Source organism: Sus scrofa, chromosome 13 (genome assembly GCF_054392235.1).
Source record: "Sus scrofa isolate SSC_HxYL_T2T_F1_AM1 chromosome 13, Sscrofa_HxYL_maternal_Yorkshire_Landrace_v2.0, whole genome shotgun sequence".
Taxonomy (NCBI): Eukaryota; Metazoa; Chordata; class Mammalia; order Artiodactyla; family Suidae; genus Sus; species Sus scrofa.
The window spans coordinates 205,819,768-205,834,129 of record NC_139395.1 but is presented as its reverse complement, the minus strand read 5'-3'; the positions used below and the strand labels follow the sequence as shown (position 1 = coordinate 205,834,129).

Here is a 14,362-nt window from a genome sequence, read left to right as displayed (position 1 = left end):
CTGTGTGAAAATTAATCTTATGTAATAAAAAAAATTAGTCAGATTATAAGAGTGGGATTAAGTGCTCTGTGAAATGATACCTTCTCTGGTGGACTGGAAATAGCGGTATGGAATTGCAGAGAGCGTGCTTGGTAGGCTGAAGCACAAACACCACCTAGCAGAGTAATTTTCCGACAATCACTTTCTCAGCATGTGTTTTCTTTCCAAGCGCTAATATTCTGCGTTTTAGACATTTCTTAAGTATACATGGCTATATCTTCAAAATGTACCATTTACTTGTGGGACTAATGAACATTCACGACTATAAATAACCGAAAGAAATGAAAGGATGAAGCAAGCTTACATTTGCACGGAGCCAGAAAGTTCCTAATTGCACTTTTTTTTTTTTTTTTCTTTTTCTCCGTAGTCATCTCTTATATTTACTTGGCCAAGAAGATGGAAGTCACAGACATTCAAAAGCATCTCTTAAGTGTTTATAACTTGCAGAACATTGAGTTAAATACAGATTTTTCAGCAGTAGATGGGGGGATGCTCTCTAATCTCATGGGGCTTATAGTGGATCACAGAAGATGGAAAATTAGACAAGCATTCAAAATAATATGTAGTGAGGGCTATGACATAATCCCACAGTTGCCTTGCAAATTCTAGATTCTAAATAAGGCCTGTTTCTACATATCCTTGAGCATGTGTGATCCAGATGGATTATGGGAACATTCACTCTAGTGTAATTTTTCAGCTTTCCTCTAAATGTTCACCAGAAGTGACCGCTCTAACTACATGCAGCTTTAATTTCCCTGGGGGGTCCAGTCTCTGTGTGAAAAGGCAGTTAACATGAACTCATATACAATTGGGAGGGGAAAAAAAAAAAATGCAAGTGCCAGTATAATTGCCACAGAAAAGTAGAAATGCAAAAAAAAAAAAAAAAACCACTCATGATTTGCGCTTCATATACTCTCTTCTTCAGGACATCTGCTTGGCCTCTCCCATGATGATTCCAAATTCTGTGAAGAGAATTTTGGTTCCACAGAAGATAAGCGCTTAATGTCCTCCATCCTGACCAGCATTGATGCATCCAAGCCTTGGTCCAAATGCACCTCAGCCACCATCACAGAATTCCTGGATGATGGTCATGGTATGTAGAGTTCCACAGGCTCAGAAGCAAAAGTTGGCATTATTACAGGTGGTGCTTCATTATATCCTCAGGACTTTCATCTTGCCCTCCGAGACAGTGGTTGTTTAGTGTCAAAAAAAAAGTGGGGGGAGGCAGGCAAAGGGACTGCCTGTTGTTGTGTAATGCCAGCATCCTTGGTGGCATTATAGCTATGGTATTTTCGCTTTTGAATTGCAAAGTTCAAAGCAAAGCAGGGTGGGAGACCACACAGAATGCCTAGCTAGTGCCCTGAAAGCCTGGCTTTTATTCCCTCTTTCACCACTAGCTTCCTGTGAGAACTTTGGCAGATATCTTGTTTCCCTACTATGAATATGACTCTCAGAATTATTTGTTCCATGCTTATTATGGGGGTGTAGTTAAAATGTAGGTGACGATTCTGTCAGATTCTCTTTATGGCCACAAAACGTCAGGAAAGGGGAGTTGCCGTCATGGCTCAGTGGTTAACGAATCCAACTAGGAACCATGAGGTTGCCTGTTCGATCCCTGGCCTGGCTCAGTGGCTTAAGGATCCGGCCTTGCCCTGAGCTGTGGTGTAGATCACAGATGTGGCTTGGATCCCACATTGCTGTGGCTCTGGATAGGCCGGTGACTACAGCTCTGATTAAACTCCTAACCTGGGAACCTTCACATGCTGTGAGTGAAACCCTAGAAAAGACAGAAAGACAAAAAAAAAAAAAAAAAAGTCAGGAAAGGAAGTCCTTCAGATTTGCATTCACCCGGAAAGATTCGGTTTTTATCCTGACAGCAGGTTTTCCTGAAAGTGGAATCAAAACTGCCAAACAGAAATAGAAAATCAATCTAAATGGTGAGCAAACTGTTTTAAGAACTTCAAACGAAAATCTTTGGCTTTATCCTCTAAATACAGTTCAGAAACACAGCAGACTTTATGAAGTTCTGTAAATCTAGGATTAGTGCTGTAAATTATATAAAAATACTAAGGAAGTCACAGTTTTTAAAAGTAATAAATTTTGACCCTTGAGTAATCTTTGAAACAAGCTGTTGCTAATTTCCTTGCTTTCCTTGTAACCTTACAATCTAGAAACGTAGGAGAATAGATGCATTTGAGTAGGAATAGATCATCAGTCACCAGAGTTCAAGTTTCTCATATTGTAGGAATGGACATACTGTCATTTTTTTTTTTTTTCTTCAAATTTGTCTCTTTCTAAAGCTGGTGGTTGAGGTGAATATGAGAGAAATTCTTGATTATGATAATTATCCCTGAAGTTATTTCATGACGTACGGTTCAAAGTTGGATAAAGACAATCTGTGATAACTGTTCTTTCCTAACTCCACCAACTTTATGGCTTGGTATTGTTGTAATTTCTTTGTGAGCTGGCCTTCTTGAACTTTGGCTGCATAATCACAAAACAATTAAGAAATTCAATTCTGGGAGTTCCCATTGTGGCTCAGTGGAAAAGAAGCCAGCTAGTATCCATGAGGACATGGGGTTCAATCCCTGGCCCTGCTCAGTGGGTTAAAGGATCCAGCATTGCCATAAGCTGTGGTGTAAGTTGCAAGACACACCTCAGATCTGGCATTGCTGTGGCTGTGACATAGGCAGGCAGCTGTAACTCCAATTTGACCCCTTGCCTGGGAACTTCCATGTGCTGCAGATATGGCCCCCTCCCCCCCAAAAAAAAGAAAGAAAGAATGAAAGGAAGGAAGGAAGAAATTCAATTATTTTCAGACAGAAAGAAATTCTTTGATATTTTATAGCCAAATGTCGTTAACTGATTTTTGCTATGTTAATCATTGATCTGGCAATACTTTAGCTACTGCTTAAATTTCTTATTCCTGAAGACAATCCACACCCATCTTCCTCTAAAACTTTCCCTCAACCTAAAGTAAATATTATTTTTTGCCAAATTTAGAAATGATATCAAGAATAAATATATCAGGTTTTTCCTTTAGACTAATAATACGATGGTATTTTTCTATTTAACTCAATTTAAAATGCTCGTTGAATGCTGATAAAGTCCTGAAATAAATGTTTCCTAATCATCTGCCTGTCTACCTTGATCAAGTCCATATCTCATAACGTTCCTCTTGGGTGGAATCTTAGTTTCCACTCTTCACATTACTTTTACTTACTTTTTCAAATTTTCTGAAAGTGGAATAACATTAATATTTTATTTCAAAATCACACACTACACAGTCCAAAAAGTTGAGCTAAACTTTGAATCATTAAATGAATGGATTTAGTTGCTAAGGCAGCAAATACTTATGGCTAAAATGGGACCAACTTTTTTTCCTGTATAAGTATTAGGTCAGCTAATTACAATGCTGTGCAGAATTTTGTTCCTTACTGCCATATTTCTGGAATGATTCATTTATTTCATGTTTGTGGAATTCATGATTTTACTTTCCATGCAGTAAAGATGCTTCCAGTCTTGTTTTCATTTTTTTTTAAACATTATTTCTGTAGTTAAAAGAGTCTGATACTCTGCTTTTTAAATTTTTACAACAAATTTTATACATCTCCCTGTGTCTTTTCCAAAGGATTTCATGGTAGATAACAACCAAGACCATACTTTTATTAGAAATAAATCTTACTGGAGTTCCTTTTGTGGCTCAGCAAGTTAAGAACACAACATAGTCTCTGTGAGGATGCGGGTTCGATCCCTAGCCTTGCTCAGTGGGTTAAGGATTCAGGGTTGCCGCAGGTTGAGGCATAGGTCTCAGATGCGGCTGCAATTCGACCCCTAGCTCAGGAACTTCCATATGCCACAAGTGCAGTGGTTAAAAAAAAAAGAGAGAGAGAAAGAGATCTTATTCATCTACACTGAGGAAACCTTACCTGAATTCCCCACCTATTTGTTTATATTCAATAAATAAATACATTCCTTACCAACATTTATTGGACAGGAAATTCTCATAATCATTCTTTCATTTTATCCAGCCTAGACTCTCTCAATTTTGAATGTGTTGATTAGGCAGTCTTGGGTTTTAACCACCGCCCCCTCAAAAATATTCAATTTTATTAGTAGCCTAGGGTTAAAGTAATTTCAGAATGGTGGGCATCTAAGAAAGGCACTGTGGCTATGACACAGTGGCAAAGCTCAATTATGTTTATTTTAAAACAGCATGCACAGATACAGAACTGAAACAGTAATGCTCTGTAGCACCACCATTTAAACTTGAACTTAATAATTAAATAACTTTTAGATGGCAACCAAAAACTGACCTAAGTCAGTTAAAAAGTGTGGAAAGATAAGAACTAGTCAAAGGAATTTTTGAGATGGTGGTGGTTTTGACATTTCAACTTCAGAGCTTTGGGGAGAACCAAGGAGACAAAGCCCAAGATGATGGAAAAACAAAAAAGGCAAACAAATATTATGCCTTCGTTGAATGACTAAGCTGCTATCATGATTCCAAATCATAAAACCCTTTCATTTTATTAGTAGAGAGCCATTCACACTTTCAAGCAGAGCCCATTCATTTATCCTTTTGTTTGTTTGTTTGTTTGTTTTGGCATATAGAAGCATATGAGGCATATAGAAGTTCCCAGCCTAGGGATCAAGTCCCAGCCAGCGCTGCAACTTATGCCACAGCTACAGCAACTCCAGATACTTAACCCACTGTGCCAGGCCAGGGATTGAACCCACATCTCCACAGAGACAGCATGCGGGATCATTAAACCACTGTGCTGCAGTGGAAACTCCTCATTCATTCATAGTTAGCAGAATTTTCTGTTCTAATTTTCCAGGCCACTAATAATTTAAGCAATAAAATGGTTATTTTGGTGAGTAAGGCACTGCAGACAGGTAAGCTCAGAGCGAGAAGTAAAATTGTTTGACATTAGAATATCTGTGAAAAGTAGCCCTAAAACAGTAAAAGCATGGTGGTCTGGCTCCATTTTCCAGAAAGTCAAAAAGCCTTTTACAGCATCGTGAACGCTCAAGGTATCCATGTTTCAGCAATTGCAATAGTTGATAACTCAAAAAAGAAGTGATTTTCAGTTACTTAGGAAGATTAAATTAGGACACTAATATTAAAAGGTGCCAAAGCAATTGCTGGGGTTTTTTTTGTTTGTTTTGATTTTTGTCTTTTTAGGGCCACTGCTGCAGCCTATGGAAGTTCCTAGGCTAAGGGTTGAATCGGAGCTGTAGCGACTGGCCTACACCATAGTCACCGCAACGCAGGGTCTGAGCCACGTCTGTGACCTACATCACAGCTCACAGCAACACTGGATCCTTAACCCACCGATTGATGCAGGGATTGAACTCGCATCTTCATGGATACTAGTCGGGTTTGTTACCACTGAGTCATTGCAGGTACTCCCGCAATTGCTGTTTTAAAGTAGATAGTCTCACAAAGTGTCTACAATGTTCAGGTAGTACCCAAAGAGTCCATTACTTCGAAAATCCATTTACAGACTAGCTCATCTGCCTCCTTCCCACCTCCAGCAATGCTGGAGAAAGGAGGTCTTAGAGTGCAATTAAATTCAAATCATTTCGTTTGTTTTTAAAATGATTAGCCAGAAGTAGCTGGACGTTCATAGCACTCTGCTACTGCCAAATTTAAATTTATTAATATTGAGTGTTTCCTGATTAAGTTCCAGCAAGAAATATGTAGCCGCTAGGTTATGGTTGAAAAGTCAGTGTGCATTCTCTGAAATAGCTGTGCCTGCAGATTAGTGATTCAGAAAAGAAGAAGCCCTGTCTTATGTGGGTGGGGCACCCCCACCCCCACCCCCTCACCCCAGCCTGGCCAAGATACTTGTAGACATTCTGCAGTGTTTATACAAGTTAGCTCTAGGCAAGCTGGCTAGGCGTATGATCCTCAAAAATAAAGGTAAGCGCTGGCAGAGAAAGTGCACGGCAAAAGCAACTTTTTAAATTTCCTTTCTCAAATGCCTAATCTTGAAGCCAAAAACAATAGTAGTGTCTGCGGGATCCCTGAGTCCACCGTGCCCAGTGATAAGAAGGGCCACTGCCTAAGGAGACACAGCTCAAGAACCGCCAAGACAGAGGCTGCTAAGGAAAATCTATGGAGAGCTTTGAAAATTAACTGCTAGCCTACTTAAAGAACCGAGTGTCCAGCCATGTATTGAATGCAAAACTTTAGAGATAAAATGGTATGAGGAAAATCCATTCTCTGAAATTTTTGTAAGTGGAGACAGTAGAGATAGCAATATAATCTTATTCAGTTTTTAAGGTTGTGCTCATAAAATTCAAAACCCAATAGAGTAGTCTCTCTCTCATTTATTTATTTATTGGCTGTGCCCCATATCTTTTTTTTTTTTTGAGGTACATATAGTTAATTTACAACCATCATGGTATTCTCTTGATTTTCACAATAAATATTTTCTTTCACAGAGTCTGCAAGTAAGACATGTATTTTAAGTCCCACAGCAAAAACCTGTATGTTTAAAAAAAATATGCCTCATCCTTTAACAAGGAGAATTTTTTGTTTTTTGTTTTTTTTGCTTTTATGGGTCTCATCCACAGCATATGGAGGTTCCCAGGCTAGGGGTCCAATCTGAGCTACAGCTGCCGGCCTACAGCACAGCCACAGCAACGCATGATCCGAGCTGAGTCTGCGACCACCACCACCACTCATGGCAACTCGGGATCCTTCACCCATTGAGCAAGGCCAGGGATCAAACCCGCACCCTCGTGGTTCCTAGTCAGATTCGTTTCTGCTACGCCACGACGGGATCTCCCAACACGGGGAATTTTTCATCTAATTCCCTTGGCATGACATCTGCTAAACAGAGCACCACTGCTTCTCACAGGTGCACAAACGTCTCATGAATTACTTTGGTCGGTAACATTGTCTATGTCTTTGTCACCGCCCATGTGAATTTATCTATCGCTGATCCCATAACGCGTCAGTATTTCTTCTGGACTTAGACATTCAAATACAGACCTAAAAGAAGAGGTGTGGGACCACACAGATGATGATAGGATGTGAAAGGAGAGAGTGTGCTTTGTTGGAAGGCTTCTTTGAATGAGTTTCGTTAGGAATATTAATTGATTTCTCCTAGACCTTGGATATTTGGGCCAATGCTTAATTTTATGTGTGTGTATTGAAAAGGAAGAGAAAACAGAAATAAGTACAGTGCTCGAAATAGGGGGAGGGGTTAAAAGACCAAAAAAAAAAAACAATGAACCTTAATCTGATCATTTTCATTAATCCTTAATATGAAAGACAAACAGTGCTAGAAGTCAAATAGAAAAAAAAAAAAAAAAAAAAAAACCAAGGGTTTTTCTGCTGCATTTTCTGGAAGCATGACATACCTTCCATCACTCTTAATTGTACTTTGTAGCCATGGAGAGATTTCTGCAACCTTTCCTTTATTTGTCCATATCACTGGGTCCTACTTTTAATTTTTTTCACCTTATTCTTAGCATTTGGCTTAACATGGATAGTAAAAAACAAATATGTGATGTTCACACCTTTCTGTTGTCTTTCTTTTAGAAGCGCTCCATTACACACACAAAATGTTAATAAGCTGAGAAGGAAGGAAAGGAGAGAGGGAGAGAAAAAGGGGGAAAGAAAAGGAAAAAGAACTTGGCAATTTTGTGGAACAGAGCAGACAAAACATCAGCAGTGAAACCTGATTAATTTTTCAGGCTAAAGGCAAATTTAGAAATATCTGAAGAAGTAGTGGAGAATAAAAGTAAAACAGATTAAGAAGAGTCAGCAATAGATTGGATGCTTTTAGAGGTCAAAATAAATGACACTAAAAAATTGATCAGTTTCTTCTCCCATCCTCTCCCAAATTGTACACATTTTTAAAGGTGGAAAATGTATATCCAATCCACCATTGCTCAGATCTTAAATATTTCATACTGTGAGATTCAGAATCGGGCTCTATATTGATTTTTTTATTGTCATACCCTGGCGCAAATCTGCCATTTGGTAGTGACGTCTGCACCTGTTTTATGGCAAAAGACCTAATTCAACGTACAGATGAAATCAATACCCTGTATATATCAGGGTTAGCAGAAACTAATGCGGCAACCCATCCCAACGTTGAGGACTTTGCAGTAATAAATGAAGGCACATCTGAAAGAGATCATTTTATGTTAAGCAAGAAAAGGCCATGTCCAAATGACCTTTAAGGGAAAACCATAGAGCTAAGATAGCTTTTCGTTTTGTTTTAAATAACACAGCGAATGTGTTCTTCATTTTTTTAACACTTATGCTTTGGTATTGACCTTCATAAAGAAGATGCACCTCTTGAAGCCTCCTTATTGGAAGTTGATTTCAACTGGCATCATAAATTTCTTTTCATGCATGTCTGCTAGGGAGGTAAAAAGTTGTCAAGGACCAAGTGGCCATGGAGAGGTGGTGGGTTACTTTGGCTTGAGAGAAAGGAAGTCAATCCATGCCACAGACACCCCCCCCACACACACACATTAACATTTTCCCATCTAAGACCTAGGACCCAGTCTTACAGTCTGTGCTTTTTGGTAAAATAAAATTTAAAAAAAAAAGAAAAAGTTTTTTCAAGCAGCACTATTGAAGAACTGGCAAACTTTCTTGCTGCCTCAGAGATCTGTTGACAGTCTTCTACCATCAGCCATCTGCTAAGCATCCCCTGGTTTATGCAAGGCTCTTTTTCCTGTAGCAGGGAAGATAATGCTTTTCCTGGAGTTCCGAAAGGGACTCATCTCACTTTATCTTCCAAACAAAGCTTAGGGAGCTTGTACTATCACTCTTTCCTGTTGACTTGATGTTGAGGTTTTTTCTTTTAACTTGATGTTTGTCTCCCCAAGTTCTCTTTGGCTGGATACTTATTTTTTCTTTTTGCTGTTTCTTTGGGCCGCTCCCGCGGCATATGGAGGTTCCCAGGCTAGGGGTCGAATTGGAGCTGTAGCCACCGGCCTACGCCAGAGCCACAGCAACGCGGGATCCGAGCCACGTCTGCAACCTACACCACAGCTCACGGCAATGCTGGATTGTTAACCCACTGAGCAAGGGCAGGGACCGAACCCGCAACCTCATGGTTCCTAGTCAGATTCGTTAACCACTGCGCCACGACGGGAACTCCTGGATACTTATTTTTAATGCTTTTTCTGGCTTGCCTTAAGAAGCTCTACCTCTTCAAACATTCTGGCTCAGAAGGTAAATAGGAACTTTACTCTTCATTCATTTTCATATAATGCCTCCATCACAGATTGACAAATTTTAAGGTATTCGCTTGGAAGAAACTTGAGTGTCGTTGTAAAAACACTTGCAGTACCCTGAAAATGTGCTGAATATTCCATTTCTCAGTGGAAAGTAGGATTTAAACATGGTTTTCTTCTGCTGAGTAAAAAGAGTAACGCAAATACATCTAAAATGTTGTTAAATATCTTAGGCATTGTACCAACTATGATTGTTTCATATATATATATATTTTTTTTTTTTGGTGACCCCTTATATCTCGGTGGGCTAATTTTACCCTTACAGTATCACAGTGAGAAGAGAAACATTTCATAGATCTTGAAAATAAATTAAGGAGAGGTTAACTAACTTGGCCAAGAACACTCAGCCATTTAGTGTTTTGCCAGAATTAGACTTTGGACCGGGTGTTTCTACCATTAGGCAGGCTGGCTTCCATTTAAAGGATCCTTACACATGCCTGTCCTTTAACAATAAAATAAGAAATCTCTCCACATGCTAAGCAGAGGCAAGAGGGTATATGATGAGGAGGGCAGATGCTGAGTATAAAACTCTAATAGCTTTGGGACCTTGGGTAAGTGATCTGTCTTTATATGCCTCAGTTTCTTTATCTACGAAACTAAGAACATAAAAGAATCAGCTTCATAGCGTTCTCACGACGATGGATTAAGCTAATACATTTTAAGAACTGAAGATAGTAGAAGTCTGTAATGAATATTAATTATTTTTAGTATTGTTAATAATCAGCGCGAAAATGCTAAAATCAAGTAAATTAAGATCCTGGAAATGATGAGCAATATGCAAGTTCCTACATGATGAGAGGAAATTAAGGGCGTTAACTCACTTGCAGGGATTCTTAGGGGAGTTTTGGGGGGAAGGTGAGGCACATTTCAGCTTCTGAATTTGCACTGTCCGTGTGTCAGCTTCTATTGATCCCCTACCCCCTTGGTAATCCCATCACTGTGTACTAAGGGCACCAACTTGGTGGTGGCAAATACACTCCAAAGACACAATAAATGACAACTGCATTCACTAACTGACACAAAAGGGAGAAAAAGGAGCTGAAGGGTAAAAAAAAATAAAATAAAATAATGCACCTAGTCCCAAGTTATCAAAGATGTTTTCTTTCCTTCTTCACTGCTCCTTTATTTTGCAATGCTTGAAAGCTCTTTATTAAAGTTTTTCCAGTTAAAGACAAAGACTTTACTGTTTCCTTCAGTTTATTTAGGAGAGATCTTGAGGGGGTATCTGAGTCATTTTTCTGTATTCCTAATATCCAGTATGTCTGCTAGGACATTGGAGGAGCTAAACAAATGCTTATTAAGCAGGCACAAGAGAGAATGAATGAGGCATCCTTGTTTATTATTTGTGTTATTAATGGAAAGGGGACATGGATGGAGGCATGAAGAAGAAGTAAGAATGGGTGGTTGGAAGTGAGGAAAGATATAGAAAGAGTACAAGGACAAACTCTCTCAAAGTTCTAAACATCTATTATTTTATTATTATTGTTGTTGTTGTTGTTATTATTATACCCACTATCTTATTACCTCTAGATCCATCCATCCCAATTTCTTTTGAGTCCCTCGGCTACGTTCACAACTAATTCTTACAAAATAATGTCATTTAATCAAACCACTGCCATCATTATCGACATCTCAGAGCTCACCTTTCTTGGGAAGTCCTGGCATGTGCTGGCAGCGAGCTCCCAGAGGTGCCCAGCCTCATCCCCTCACGGAGCCCCTCTCCCAGAGCCTCATGCTGAAGATCTGCAGAGGCCTCAGCACCAGCCAGAGTCTTGCTTTTTCAGATGCGAACTTTTAGAGGTTTGACACAAACACAGAATGGTGGTCATGCTTGGTTATTCTTTCAGGTAACTGTTTGCTAGACCTCCCACGCAAGCAGATCCTCGGCCCCGAGGAACTCCCGGGACAGACCTACGATGCCAGCCAGCAATGCAACCTGACCTTCGGGCCCGAATACTCCGTGTGCCCAGGCATGGACGTCTGCGCCCGCCTCTGGTGCGCTGTGGTGCGCCAGGGCCAGATGGTGTGTCTGACCAAGAAGCTGCCAGCTGTGGAGGGGACGCCATGTGGGAAAGGCAGGATCTGCCTGCAGGGCAAGTGTGTGGACAAAACCAAGAAAAAATATTATTCGGTAAGTGATTTTCTTGTCACGCAATGCCTGGGACCCAAGGCCTGATGTACATTCCTGGGACATGTGTGGGGGACTGTCACCAGAAGGCATTATTTCCTAGTTCAAATATTTTTCTTGGCGGGATCTATTTACAGCTTCCTCCTCTACCCACAGGAGCCATCCTCTTACTGGAGAAAATGCAGATCTCAGGTTATGTCCTGTAGCAAATACGTATAGAGAGATTCTGTGTAACTGAGACCACAAGTCACCCCAAATCATCATGTGGAAGTTTACTTTCAAGCTCTTAGTAAAGTTATAGGCTACATTTTTTTTTTAGGAAACTTTTTTTTTCCTTCTGTTTAGGGCTCCACCTACAGCATATGGAAGTTCCCAGGCTAGGGGTGACATCGGAGCTGCAGCTGCCAGTCCTGTGCCACAGCCACAGCAACACTGGATCTGAGCCCATCTGTGACCTAAGCCACAGCTTCCAGCAATGCCTGACCCTTAACCCATCCAGCGAGGCCAGGAATCAAACCCACATCTTCACAGATACGAGTTGGGTTCTTAACCCGCTCAGCCACAAGGGGAACCCCAGGGAATACATTTATTTCAATTCAAGGAAATAGCAGCAGAGCTGACACATGGTCATCATACACACTTGGTGAGCTCCTGTGGTCATGGTTTTCCCCTCAGAGAAGTTAATCTAACTCTGGGGACTAAAGTAGTTCCACCCAGCTCCAGAGAGACACCGCCTTACTCCCTATGCACTTGGTCCAGTTTAAGGCCAGCAACTGCCACCTTCATTGTCAGGGTCCAAGCACAGACTTTGTTCCCTCTCGTTCACATTTTCAAAGTCCCTAGAAGAGTGTTGCCACATGCGCGTTACCCATGCCTTTCAAGACTTTCAAGACCAAGCCTCTCAGATACCCTGATACAGGCAGCCAGAGGAAGTTCTTCAGGAATTCCCTTGGCAAAGGAGTTTCTAGTATCTTCCTCTTGGTGTCTCTCAGCTTCCTGCTGCAGTGTTTCCAGTAGACCTGGGATGTCGTAACAGGACTCCTCACTGCCTGTGGTGTGGGTGCAGGGATTGGGTGCATGTCAGCATCTGTCCATTTCCTCCCTAGGGGATGTAGTGAAGCCAAACCCAGGTCACGTACATTTATGCCCATGGCAGAGGGTCAGTCACAGATGGTATGTGTGATGTCAACAAAGGGATTATAGAACTTCAGGGACAGAGAGGAAGAAAAGATAAAACCTCCATCAGCTGAAGCCTGGCACCATAGCAAATCCTGTAGCATCACACTGTTCATTAAAGATGCAACATCAGGGCGGACACAGTGTGAATTGTGGTACCACGATTAGTAACAGAAATGCACAGTATCAGAAGGTCCAAAGAAACCGAGAGTCTTCAGTGTACTCAGTATTTCGGGTAAAGTGTTCAGACCCTCTAGGGCTGGCCGGAGGAGGGGCGGGAAGAAAGGTGAATTGTTGAGAATTGGAATGGCATTGCAATTCCAGAGCATTCTATAGCTGTGACTATGTTACAGTCAATGAAAATTTGTCTGTGATAATGTTACCACTGACTCATTGAATGCAGGCAACCTCCAAATGTACATTTTACATGCTTTCCTCCCTTCTGAGTTAAAATCTCTTTTATGTTCTGTTTTAGACATCAAGCCATGGCAACTGGGGGTCTTGGGGGTCCTGGGGCCAGTGTTCTCGCTCATGTGGAGGAGGAGTACAGTTTGCCTATCGCCACTGCAATAACCCGGCCCCCAGAAACAGTGGCCGCTACTGCACAGGGAAGAGAGCCATCTACCGCTCCTGCAGTGTCACGCCCTGCCCGGCTAATGGTACGCTGCTCCCCATGCCAGCCACCTTCCTGTGTCAGGTGTCATTTGTATTCCAGCAGTAATAAATAGAAGAGGCTGGAGAAATAGCCTATTAATCTTGTACTGCACAGTTCCACCAGCATGCAAATTGATAACAAATCCATGGGTGATTTTTTGTTTGTTTGTTTGTTTGTTGTTGTTTTTTAGGGCTGCCCCCCGTGGCATATAGAAGTTCCCAGGCTAGGGGTTGAATTGGAGCGACAGCTGCCGGCCTATGCCACAGCCATAACAACGTGGAATCCAAGCTGAGTCTTCAACCCACACCACAGCTCACAGCAAAGCAGGATCCTTAACCCACAGAGCGAGGCCAGGGATCAAATCCGCATCCTCATGGATACTAGTCTGGCTCGTAACCTGCTGAGCCACAGCTGGAACTCCCTGATTTTTAAATAATTATAATTACAAACAACTGAATATTCGGGAGTAGAAAAAAAGTAATGTATCTACATTACTCTGCATGTAGATAAAAATTCTTTGGTACTGGTGTGTAAAGAGACAGCAAAAAAACCCAAAAGTCAGCACTATCCCATGAAGTATTTAAGTAAGAATGTATCTAAGTTTCAGAACAGATAGAGTAATAATGGACGTGTTTGTTTTTAGGTAAATCTTTTCGTCATGAGCAGTGTGAAGCCAAAAATGGATATCAGTCGGATGCAAAAGGAGTCAAAACATTTGTGGAATGGGTTCCCAAATACGCAGGTGTCCTGCCGGCAGACGTGTGCAAACTGACCTGCAGGGCTAAGGGCACCGGCTACTATGTGGTGTTTTCACCAAAGGTAACTGCACTGACCAGAAACAGTAGGTGTCTTTGGTGGAAATTATTTGCTAGAACGGAGCCTGCACATAACAAATGTAAACAGTCATTATTTGGGGAGTGGCTAGATTTTGGAAGGTTTTATTTTCACCGCTATCATTTCTATATTTTCAAACTTTCTGCAATGAATCAAAACGATTTTGTAAACAGGACAAGTTAATGTTTTAAAAACTATTTTTAAAAAGTGGAGCTCTGTCAGGGAAGGTGAGATGTGGCCTTAACTTCAAAGGAGTATTT

General features: G+C 41.0%; 1 protein-coding gene across 2 annotated transcripts in view; it reads left to right on the top strand.

Moving 5' to 3' along the window:
• ADAMTS5 (ADAM metallopeptidase with thrombospondin type 1 motif 5) overlaps nucleotides 1-14,362 on the top strand; it is a 59,353-nt gene that overhangs the window by 25,368 nt on the left and 19,623 nt on the right. For both annotated transcript variants that reach the window (XM_021070866.2, XM_021070864.2), the window contains exons 3-6: nucleotides 965-1,132; nucleotides 11,157-11,440; nucleotides 13,089-13,272; nucleotides 13,912-14,087. In XM_021070866.2, coding sequence (XP_020926525.2) covers nucleotides 965-1,132; nucleotides 11,157-11,440; nucleotides 13,089-13,272; nucleotides 13,912-14,087 — 812 coding nt within the window. The remainder of the gene's footprint in view (nucleotides 1-964; nucleotides 1,133-11,156; nucleotides 11,441-13,088; nucleotides 13,273-13,911; nucleotides 14,088-14,362) is intronic.